At 32.3% G+C, this 12,509-nt stretch overlaps 1 protein-coding gene across 1 annotated transcript; it reads left to right on the top strand.

Moving 5' to 3' along the window:
• The first annotated feature begins 3,423 nt into the window (after positions 1-3,423).
• Positions 3,424-7,261, top strand: LOC106717793 (toll-like receptor 3). Its single transcript, XM_045678987.1, has 2 exons — positions 3,424-6,377; positions 7,158-7,261. Exon 1 carries the CDS (start codon positions 3,827-3,829, stop codon positions 6,314-6,316), a length of 2,490 nt encoding a protein of 829 aa, XP_045534943.1. The 5' UTR covers positions 3,424-3,826; the 3' UTR covers positions 6,317-6,377; positions 7,158-7,261.
• Positions 7,262-12,509: the final 5,248 nt, after the last annotated feature.

Consider the following 12,509-nt stretch of genomic DNA (forward strand, 5'->3'; position numbering starts at 1 on the left):
AGGAGTAGTAGGTTAAGGTAAGATTCAGTAAATTAATTAAAAAAAAAATCGAAGTGCAAATAATTAAAAAGTTCAAGTTAAACATTAAAAGGCAACAAAGGTAATATGCAGTCAGTGTTTCGTTCGTTGCAGGCTAACTGCCAAGGGCACGGCTGCCGGTTCATTAGGTGGCGCGAGCTAAAGAGTTGGTTCGAAGCGGCCGGCGTCGGGCGGCGGCCGGCATCAGCAACGGTCCCTCGTTACGCTAATGATAGCGATTTCGCCCCAAAGGCGCAATTTTAGTTGCACGGAACAGTTTACTGTTAGACCTCACTAATGGCCTATAAAGCTTTGGTCTGTCTGCCGTTTATTCGGTTGGCCATTTTTCCAACGTACAATGTAATTAAGTGTTGGTTTAATTCTCCGTCGTCCAGTGCGAACGGTTTAATTTGTACACGATTGTATTTTGAACGTCTACGAGTTTGTTCTTTTGCACTTTATGTTGTATTTAAACCCGTATGAAACTGAATAGATTTATTTTCTTTAAATGTAGATTAATTATGAGATATAATTAATTTAATTATGTTTACCAATAATTAAATTAATTAACTCAAATGTTTTACTGATCACAATGAAATATTGACTGAAATTAATCCAATGTAATCATTACATTTTGTTCTATATGTGATGAATAGGATATCTTCTATCATTATAATATTAATATAGGTTTGATTATCATTAGATAGCCAACATCCAATAATCCATTAATCAATCGGATTGATTATTATCCATTTAATGTAATCTAATTTAAGACAAAGCAAATATCTTAACTAATTTCGATTGATTGATACTTGCTTCAGAGTCGGTCACATCTGTACAAGAAGCATGTCTTCTGGATTCCTTTGTATAAAGCCAACTGCTAAGTTTGCTTCATTAACAAGTATTGATTTAATCTCCTAGATTTACTTTGTCAAATGTAATTAATACCTACGAGTATATCTGTTATTGACACATCTATCTATATAAAAGATAGTCGTGTTAGTTACACTATTTATAACTCAAGAACAACTGAATCGATTTGACTGAAAATTGGTGGGCAGGTAGCTTAGAACCAGGAAACAGACATAGGATAATTTTTACCCCGTTTTCTATTTTTTATTCCGCGTGGACGGAGTCGCGGGTAAAAGCTAGTATATAATGTTACTAAAGTTACAACATTTTACTCAACTTGTTAAATGGCACATTATAAAGGTAAAATAACCAGGTTCAGGTCAGTTAGTTACATTGTTCATTATTAATTAGTATTTACTAGTACTGTATTACAATATTATACAAATTAGGTTTAAAATTTGATACGAAAGTTTACTGTAACTTTTTTAATATGCCAAATACATCAAATATAGCCTACACTTATTGCCAATCTGGTTGACTTGAGTTTGCCTCGGGCGTTATTTACATATATATAGAATCTGTTACTTTCGCTACATATATTTTCCTATATTCGATTCGCTATTTTTATATATTTTTTATAAAGTAATTTATTTATAACGTTTTTCGTAATTTACTATGCGGTTATAATATTTAAGTTAAACAAATGAATGTAAGAAAAAACAACAGTTTTACGTAGAACAATACCGATCTGATAAACTTAAAAACAAATGAAATATCATCACTTGTTTTTGGTTAAAATTCTGGTTTACAATAACTATTTTTATAACAAATAACTGTTTTTAAATGATGTATACGAATGAAAATCTCAAATCTGTTAATAATTAGGTACAAAAAAGCGACATTCGAAACCTAGTGAATATGTGATTTCCCTCTATATATTTGGTTTGCCGCGAAAATCTAGCTATTCCTGGTTATGATTTATCTTGCGGTCCGCGGTCTGAGGGTCACTTTAATAAATATATTCGGGAAAGGCGCTCCATAAAATGGATGGAAACGTTCAACAAATGCAATCATTTCTCATTTCTCATATACCGTATGCTCACGCTTACTTTAATAAGGAACTCTATGTGTATGAAAGAGTTTTATTAAGATACTTTGTATGTTTGTATAAAAAGTGACATGTATTAACTAAAAAAAAAAAACATCTTTTTGTTGCATTAACAAGCATAAAGAAATCCTAGATTTCTTTCTGTATAAATAAGACACACATTTTTCTTTTTTTGAACATATATTTACAAACAACATTGTCATTAGTTTTAAAAATATTGTTTTCTTTAGACTAAAAGTGTTATTTTTCAATATTTTTATGTTAAAATCGCTATGTTTAATTACGTATTGTTCTATTCATCTAAAACTAAAAACATGTTCACCTTCAGGTGTAATGTAATTTAAAGAAGTATTACAAAATTTATTAGCGAGATGGAGCAAAAAAAAAGTTACATTTATATGACATTTGTGATTTATAGTGTTATCATACTAAAGAAACTTGGAGACAAGAAAAGTTCAAATAACCCAAATTAAGGAGCGCAATAAAAGGACCCTTCGCAATAAAGGCTTTCATGGGAGCAATTCATGTAAATGCCAGTAAAGATGCCTGAAGTATAAAGGGTTAAATAAGAAAGTAAGACAATTTTATATACATTTTGAATGCAAGATATCTATTTTTTATTTCAATGTTTTGAAGTATATGTGTTGTTTTTGTATGCCTTATTTTAGCTTTAAATTAATAAATTAATACTACGGTACTACTTAGTTATTTTTTTATAATTATGTTATGAAATTTAACTAGTCAATTTGAAGTTAATATTGCTAGTTAGTTTCAAAAGTCCCGAAACATTATTTGTGCAAGAGTAGCCGGTTGCAATGAAGTTCACTGGAAAATGAGTTTTAATTCTTTGCACGTTTTTCAAACTGCCGGCTTGTATAGAGTGATATTTTACTTTTTTCAATTTGTAGCCGTTATTCGCGTGCCCCTTTACTACGCTCTCTAGAATGCTCACTGAGTTTCAAGCTGCCTCTTAACTGGTCAAAGCAAACTAACATTAAAATAAATTACGTTTATTACTTAAAAATATTTTACCTTTTTATCTATTACTTAATTCTAGGAACAGAAACGTTGAAAAGTAGAATTGGAGTTAATGAGGAGATTAATCTAATCAAGAGCCAATAATTACCCAATAAGGGCATATACGTAGTTCAAATGTTTATAGATTTAGAACGAGGCGGGATACCGGTATGATGATCCTAATCGTTTAACTGGAACGAAAAAGATTTGAGAATTTGTTCGAGAAAAAACATAGAGTTAGAAATGTATCGTACATTTACAAATACTTACGTTGTCAAAATAACGTATTAGGGAGGACCTGTATGACATACATTAACAGTGGCGGTGTGGAAGTCAGTTTAGTATATAAAAATGAGGCTGCGAGGGATGCTGGGGGAGAAAGGGGGGCGGTAGAGCGCCGGCGCCGCGGCACTCGCGCCCGCGACACGCGCCTCACCGCCAGACCGGTCGGCGCCGCGCCTGTGCTCGCTCGTATACGCTCGCGCCCGCTCTCCTCACGATACCATAACCAAACACTGTCACTCGTGAACAATATCTCTACAACATCTCCTCACAACGTGTACTAGGCCTATCGTAAAGTCACCGAAACTTTCATACATGAATTCCAACAATTTCCATTCAACCGATAAATGTACCAAATGTATGTCACGGAAGGACGGACATAACATTGACGTTTAAAGTGTTTTGTGATGGTGTAAAGTTGCAATTTTAACTATGTGTCTATTGCGTACAATTAACAACACAACAGTGATAATAAACAAAAACTATCAATTAGATCAACTTAAGTGCTGGTTAAGTAATCCATCGTAAATTGAATTTGTGACCACCGATATGGCTTCTTCGTGGAAGGAATGTACGATTTTGATTTTCGTAATATTATGGCAGATAACTAAATTCGCATCTTCGTGTCCCGGAATCTGTGGTTGCGATAATAATTCACTGCCATGCTCGAATTGTTCCTCCAATATCACTTTAAAAGACAATGAAAACATTGATCAGATGTTGATGTCCTGCAATCTAGATGGGGAAAACCAAAATAAGATGAGTAAGCTATTGAATAAGACTTATTTGGAAGTAGCAGTTGATTATGCAAAGGATTGCAACTGTAGTGAATTCATTTTAAATATCCCTTTACTGGAGACATATTCAATTTCATTACGCAATAATAACATCGTTAAGTTTCAAATAATGTTAAAACATAAAACTCTTCGAGATTTAGATCTATCGCATAATAAAATATCGCTTATAACCAGAGGAGCTTTCAACAAATATTCAAATCTAAGAAAATTAATTCTTACAAATAACTGCATCTCCACGATCTTAGACGATAGTTTTATAGGCTTAACGAAATTAGAGTACTTAGATTTATCATACAATAATTTAACTACGCTGACAAATGTTTTCACGCCTCTTAAAAACTTGCAACATCTTAATTTGAGCCGAAATAATATCGAATTCATTCACGAGAATTACTTTAATAATTGGCTTTTACAACATTTAGATGTGTCTCATAATAATTTGAGAAAACTGGCCCCGGGGGCGCTTCAGTTGTTACCGAATCTCGCTCGTCTATTATTAACGGACAATCCGCATTTAGGAATTACTCAGGTGGATACCCAGTTGTTAGTCGGAACTGGTCGTAGACTGCAACAAATTGATGCCTCGAGGATAGGTTTATATCAAGTACCTGAAGCCTTTACGCACTCGGTGCGGTTTTTGTCACTCATCGGCAACAAAATAACAGCTATCAGGTGCGGCGACCTAGACAGCTATCCTCTACTGCAGTCCTTAGATTTCGCAGAAAATCAAATCGCATCAGTAGAAGACGACTCATTAGGTAGACTGGAAATGCTATTATTTTTAAATATCAACAAAAACTTACTCACCGCTGTACCAAAGTCCTTGCCCGATGAACTTAAATATTTATCGCTCAGCAATAACTCCATCAAAAACATTTCCATACCGGATTTTAAGAATTTGCCGAATTTACGCATGTTATTATTGCAATATAATGAAATTCAATTTATACAAGACCACGTATTTGATGATTTATTATCTTTAGAAATGTTGGATCTATCTTATAATCCTATAAAAATGCTCTCACCAAGTACATTCGACGGGCCATTGTCTCTGAGAGACTTAAGACTTTGTTATTTAAATGTTTCCGTGCCTCAAGAAGTTGGTTCATTTCCAATGTCTTCGCCTGAAAGCGTTCAAATGCTTCACTTACAATCGAGCCCGGGCTTGGCGAGACAGTTATTAGCTGATTCAGCAGCTTTAGCAGCATTTTCACATTTGCAGTATTTAGATTTAAGAATGAATAATCTTACAGATGTAAGAAACGATTTGCTTTTCTATCTGGTACAACTAAAAACTTTGAGATTACACGGCAACAATATAAATTGTAGCAATGAACTTTGGTTGACCGACTGGATGAATTGGAATAAAAGTTTGTCTGACGGAGAGACATGTTATTTTTCAACTTCTGAACACAAAGCTGATATAACAAAATACAACTGTACGTTCCAAGAAACTTTTACCATTAATGAAAGCTTACCTCCCGTTAGTTTGTACAGCACTGAAATGATAAATAAATTGTTGAGGTACTACGGATATCTTAATAATAAAACAGATAGAATGTTTTCTAAACACGATGATTTTACAAATCAGAATAAAATCAATAATACTAATAAACCTTCTCAAAAGAGTACAAGGTTATCACTTAGTTATTATGAAAAATATGATGGTAAATTAATGAATGATAAATTAAATGACCCCAGTAAACAAAATCAAACATTGGTCAATGAAAACTTAAACGGATCTTCGATCACTAAAAATAGCCTGTTGGTGAAAATTTTCGATGGCAGTAAATATCAAAATGATCAACTCAAAATAGATAGAAGATTTTTGGATATCGAAGTGGCAGTATCTACACCGAGTAGAACATCTAAATCTGTCGACTATAGCGATACAACAGATGTTAAACGTAAGTCGTTTTCTGGAAAAAGATTGAATACGCCGATTTTATCTAAGATACCACCGGCTCCTTATATATTTACCACCACAAAACTGAATACTCAGATCACATCAAATGAAGCGTATACGGCGAATCCTAATGACAAGCTAGAATATTCGCCTTATCAAGCCAAAGGTCCTAACTACGCCCAATACATTGGTGCAGCCGCAGTGACGGGCTTGATTGTGATGTCATTGATTCTTTGGCTTAGTTTTCGCCTAAGATTTAGAAGACGACGTTCTCTACCAGTGGACACGGATAATCAAATAGAGGTGTCAAACATATCCGGCGGAGTGCTCTGGTGACATTTGAGAGCAGCCGACTCAACGCCATTTGAATATGATTCCCTTTTAACGTAGCACAAATGTAAGTTTTTTCGTTATTTATATTGAAACTGGATTCGTTTATTGCATATGTATATTTTTGTAGAACTACTAACATTCTCCCCATGTCTTTCTGATAGAATTTTCATTATGAGAATTTTTTCTAACTTCATTTAATTTGTACCAATTTTGGAAAATTCAATATGAAAACTTATTTGATTAAGCAAAATTTTTATTTAATTTTATTAACTCATTTCTCTGTGTTTAAATTGTGTTGTTTAGAAGTCTTGACCTTTAGTGTGGCGAATATATTTATTTTAAATTACATATATTTCCGATATCAATTGGTTTATATTGGTAAATAAAGATTTTCATTCAATTATTTTAGTATATAATTTTTATTTATATAGTATTGCGGTTCTTTATATTGTTCTAATACTAAAATTAACAATGTGTATTAATAAATAAATAAGTAACATTAAATTCTCGTAGAAATAACAAGGTTTTACATTTTTTAATTTATTTTGGTAGACGGAGGTAGGGATGAATATCCGCTTGATAGAGTGGAATCGATCGTGAATTTCGTTAGCAGCTTTGTAAAGTTTATTTGGTACCAATTTGTGGCAATAGTTTGACGCAACACAGAAACCAACCATACTTAACAACAATTAGCAAAAACATAATTTAGCTTTTCACAGATATTTATTCTACAGGCCTTCAAAGGCTAAGGTTTTTTCTTCCAAAATAAGTACTTACGTGGAAAAGATATAATTTTTTATTGGTAGTAATGGCATGGTTAAATATTTGTGTTTCTTTGTTTCAGATGATTGTGGTCGGCTGCAATAAGAGTAATAGTGTTTTGTGATGTATTTGGACGTTAATATTTTTTTATGAAATAAGTACAAATAGACAAATTAACAACGCATTCGGGACTGTAAATGATTGGTGTATAAAGTGTAAATAATTCATTAGTTTACTTATCCATCAAAAATATACAAACTGAGATTTATTTTTTATCTGAATCAATTAAATTAAGATCAGTGTCTATATGTAATGTAAATATAGCAATAATAATGTAGAAAGGTATAAAAATGCTCTCGGAATACGTCACATTATAAAATTATCCAATTCACTGCGGAAAGAAAGCTAGTCGGATAACCATTGATCTCTATTTTTGTAACGATGTAGTTATTCTATCAGCAATTAGCGAACATTTCTTGTTACTTTATATTTTCTCATATCATATTTTTTTAATAAATAGATAATAGTCTTATTATTCTTGAGGATAGATTAATAGGGATCATTGTTCACAATATGATAATTTTTTATTCGAAACCTTTTGGTACCTAATAATGAAAATGTGACGTAAACTGATGTAAGTCTATGTAATAATACTCTTGCGCAATGTATTTGACTAAGCAGATCACGTCTTCCTTCTTAACCCTCTTAGTGTAACTGTATAGGTCACATCTAATCATTATCATCGGTAGATATAAATTTATAACAAAGTGCCAATATGTATTCCATGACAATACTCTATTATACCATTTGTTTTTCTTTATTTTTTAATTATATCGTCTATAATTTTTTTAATATTGCTTGTAGATTTGTAAAATTAATATCATAAACATAATATAGAAATTATTCTCAAGCTTTTTTGTATTATATATAGTTAAAACCTGTTTTTTTTAAGTGTTCAGTTGAACAAATATTTTAGTTGTTTTAACGAATGAATCCTGTTGTCTTTCCCTCTCTGACAGTAAAAAATGTTGTGAAACATGTTTCCATTATGCGAACTCATAGTAAAACATGCAACATCATTAAAGTTAGAATATCACTGTTATGTATTCAACGTTTCACTTACTACGTAATTTCAATACATTCCAGACATCACTGTGAACCTATGGTTGTAACTTGATATATTTATTATTGTAAAGAAGATTATGTGTAGTTATATATGTATATGTTTTTACGTAATTTGTAGTTTACGATGTACAAACAGGTAGCCGAGGGAAATAAATGAATAGAATTAAAATGTTTATTTCTTTCAATAAAAACCTTATGCAAAACTATAGATAATAACTATAGATATATAAGTTTTCTCGTATATTCATTTAATTATGATATGCTTTACTTTTCTTTATTATCAATTATCAATTCGAATTCGTTATAACAGTTATTTTTTTCAAACGAAAAGAAAACTTCAGAATAACGAGTTATGGAAATCATTTGTGCGAGCTAATTGGATGTATTCATAATGAAGTCGATTGCTTCACTCACTGGCTATCGCCCATTCAATATGTATTTCATAACATAAATGAATTAATTAAATAAGTATGTAGACGGGGGCTAATTGTTTTACGCTATTTGAACAAGGCAGCCCTTCGCTGAAACATGAGATCGTTAACAAGGTTATGTGAAGTTGTATAGTAAAATGTAAACAGCCCTCAGCCATTATGAGTCGTGGTACACAAGACAAACAGTCTCGGCGCCTATGTCTGCCCCAAATATTGACCGAAAGTATATCCGCAGGCGATACGTGTACTTACGTGATATCTAAGAATTTTTAATTTCAATAGAATGTTGCTGAGTTTTAGTCTTACTCGACTCAAGTTTTAATTCTTTTAAGTTTTAATTTCTTTATATCGGATAATTATAACGAAAAATATTAATCTGATACGCTGTTAAGCTTATTCTATAAATCTATAGGTATTCTCTAGATTCTTTTATAGTAAAATATGGCAAACGACCAAATAGTCTAAAGCTCTAATAACCAAGTGACCAAAACCAATTTGTCAATGTGTTGCCTACATTAAAAGTACAGAGGGGAGGTTGTACAGGAAAGGTTGTACAGATGAAGGATGTTTTCTTTCAGTTAAACTACAAATATGACATTGAATGGATTCAAATCAAAAAAAATTTAAGGTTTTCGATAACCGCAAAGCAACTATGGTTATCCAGAAAATTCTGTAGTAATGTACATTAATCATCATCATCATCAGCTCACTATACGTCCCCACCGAGGGGCTCGGAGCCTACCCCAAGTTAGGGGTGACTAGGCCATAGTCAGCCACGCTGGCCAAGAGCGGGTTGGTCGACTTCACACATATCATTGAATTTCTTCTCAGATATGTGCAGGTCGCATCACGATGTTTTCCTTCACCGTAAGAACGTCGGATAAAATGTACATATGTAAATCGATAATCGAAAAACACATTGGTACATGGCGGGATTCGAACCCAGGACCTGCAGATTGCAAGTCAAGTGCTTCAGTGCCACCGACGCTCATATACGAATGTACATTAATAGAAGTTAATCATTCTTCAGGATGAAGAAATATTCTTATTTAAGTGATCAATGATCCTTATAATATTGTCACGCGCGTTGGATTTGAAATAGACAAAAACAACGTGACATCCACAAATGCAGATGCGTTGCCTATGTTTAACCAACGGAGAAGGGAATGCACAGAAAGAGGATATTTCCCCTTCCTATGCGTCCCCTCTTTCGACAAATTCACTTTCCCATTCCATCCTTTCCTAATAAGAAAAGGGTGGGAAATGAAAGAGGACTAAAATTACACCTCAGGTACCACACTCATCAGACAAAACGCGGAATTGCTTCCAATGCAATGTCTTCTGTGTGGTCATGGTATTTCACCGGTCGACCCGGCCCATTCGTGCACCCAAGAAATATCGTTGTTGCGGGATCTACCACTGTTTCTTCTGTCGCCGCGTTCCATCAGTGGCATATTTATTATCTATCCCATTTCTGACATCAAATGTCAAGGCGTTTTTCTTTATCCCACAGCCCACGAGTGTAATAAAATGTATGTGTTATTCGATCATCACATTCAAGCTGCTCATAATTTAATACGTGATAGTTAAGATCTTTTTATACCAGTTCTTATTAAGAAAGTCGCTATAAGTTTTTTAGCTTATTCCAAGCACAAAGTGTGGTAACACACATGACGATCTACGATTTTTTTAAATTGAAAAGTACCAGTATTTTAAAACATACATGTTATATTTGCATACGCTGATATCGTGTGTAAAAGTCACAAATAATATTGTAATAATTCGACTCATGTTTGTCTATCTATGAAATCAAAACTCTTTTATGACACATGGGTAATTGCTTAATATCTTTATCGTTATCGTACCGTCGTCTTTAATTATTTGATTAAGGAATCGGTTAGGTCCATCTAGACCACTGTGGCTTCCAAACTATTCTCTCGTAAGTGCAACGATGCATCCTAATAGCGTTCTCGTTTTAATGAAAATATTTAAAGAATTTCTTATTGATTTAATTGCATATTTAGATAGAAAAGCGAGTGTTCAATTACCGTCAGTTTTTATAATAGAACAAAACGTACTTACTATATATAGTTTAATTTAAATGTATAAAGACCCTAACGTTATAAGTGCTTAAAATAATTGTTGTTTAGTTTCAATGTTAAGTGGTCAAATTAGGATAGCATTTTATAAATCCACTATATGTATATTTTATATTTATTAGTTAATAATAAATATAGAGTAATTATTAGGTAATATTTTATATCCAAACATTGTTTATACACAAGATTTTGATGAAAGGTTGATTGAGTGTTCGCGTAATAGATCATAATTGCAAGAGACAAAGGTCGTTAATCCTGGCAGGCTTTAATTTATCAACCCCCTTTTTAATCCTGTCCATTAATAAAACCGTGTAATTAAATTTGTTTCTGGCAATGTTTATAAATATATTAGATTATTGTTTGGAACAGTTCTTTAAACTAGTGGCCGACCATTGGTCGTTATTCCATAATTCATATTTAAAGTTTTTTTTTAATCACGTTTCGCGCAATTTCTTTAAATAGGACTGGGGTGCAAATCTTTCGCTTTTCGTATTAATACAATGTTAGGAGTCATTTTATTTATATCATTTTTACAAATTCATGACGTTTTTTTAAAACTACAAAGTACTATATCAATGATTCCTTTTCGGAAAATATATGAACTATGACAACATTCTATGGCTTGTTACATGTCTTTTAACTAGAGCGATGTTCATGTTTTTTTTAAAAAGCTAGCGCTTGACTATGTTTGTGGAATTATCGTATTTTTGGTAACGTAAAATTGTTGATTGTCGTTTCTAAATCAAAAGAGAAATAAATTCTTGGAATAAAAAGATCAAAAAGTCAAACTTCGCCGTAACGTTTCTTTTTATGGAATCTAAATGTAAAACGGTTTTTAATTAAAAATACCTGGAAAAGGAAAGTTATTTTACTATCTCTGAGGATTAAATATTTTTTTTATTTTAATTAGGAGCTTAATTGCAATCAGGAATGCCTGAAGGCAGATCTTGTTTAAGCTGTGAAGAAGTTGCTTGTATTAATATCACTGCATTTTATTCGATGTCTAGTACATAAAGTTTCGATAATGGTACAATTACTATCACATGTTTACTTAGTCATTCACTCATTCACTCTGTCACCTATAGTCTCTATTTTAAGTGGAATAAGATTTATATTGTCGTGTTAAAATTCCCGTAAGCTTTTGTTAACATCAAAGAAAAGATTTAAAGAGAATAATATATCAAAATGTTCATGCCATTTAATTTCTGAAATTCGAAATAGCGTTTAATAAAATAAGCTTGTTGGTATTTGAACGAATCGATTCGATATTCATTAATTTGGTGTATTGCTAAATGAATTTATTGGTATACAGTTAGGTGTATATTTTAATCAGTTTATCTCCCTTATTTGCATAGTCCTGTATCGCCGGTGGCTGATAGGTTATGCATTAAACACTAATCCATTTTAGCCTTTGATACCGTATTCTTCATATCCTTAAATAAACTATAAGATCCGCTTAGTATACTGAATGCACGTTGTTTTATATATAAAACTAATTTATATATATATATATATTTATATCATAAGGTGGCAAATGAGCAAACGGCCACCTGGATTCGCCGCAATAGCGAGGCGACCGTTGCCCATAGACATCCGCAAATATTGTACTATCTATTGTTATGATCCAATTTAATCTATCTATCTGTTCAGCCTATCTAATTTTATCTATAGTTGAAAAAAATTAAAGTTCTAATTCTTACTAATATTATAAATGCGAATGTAACACCGATTTAATCAGCTAGTTCATTATAAAAAATATGAAACCGTATGAATTAAGTG

Source organism: Papilio machaon, chromosome 8 (assembly GCF_912999745.1).
Source record: "Papilio machaon chromosome 8, ilPapMach1.1, whole genome shotgun sequence".
Taxonomy (NCBI): domain Eukaryota; kingdom Metazoa; phylum Arthropoda; class Insecta; order Lepidoptera; family Papilionidae; genus Papilio; species Papilio machaon.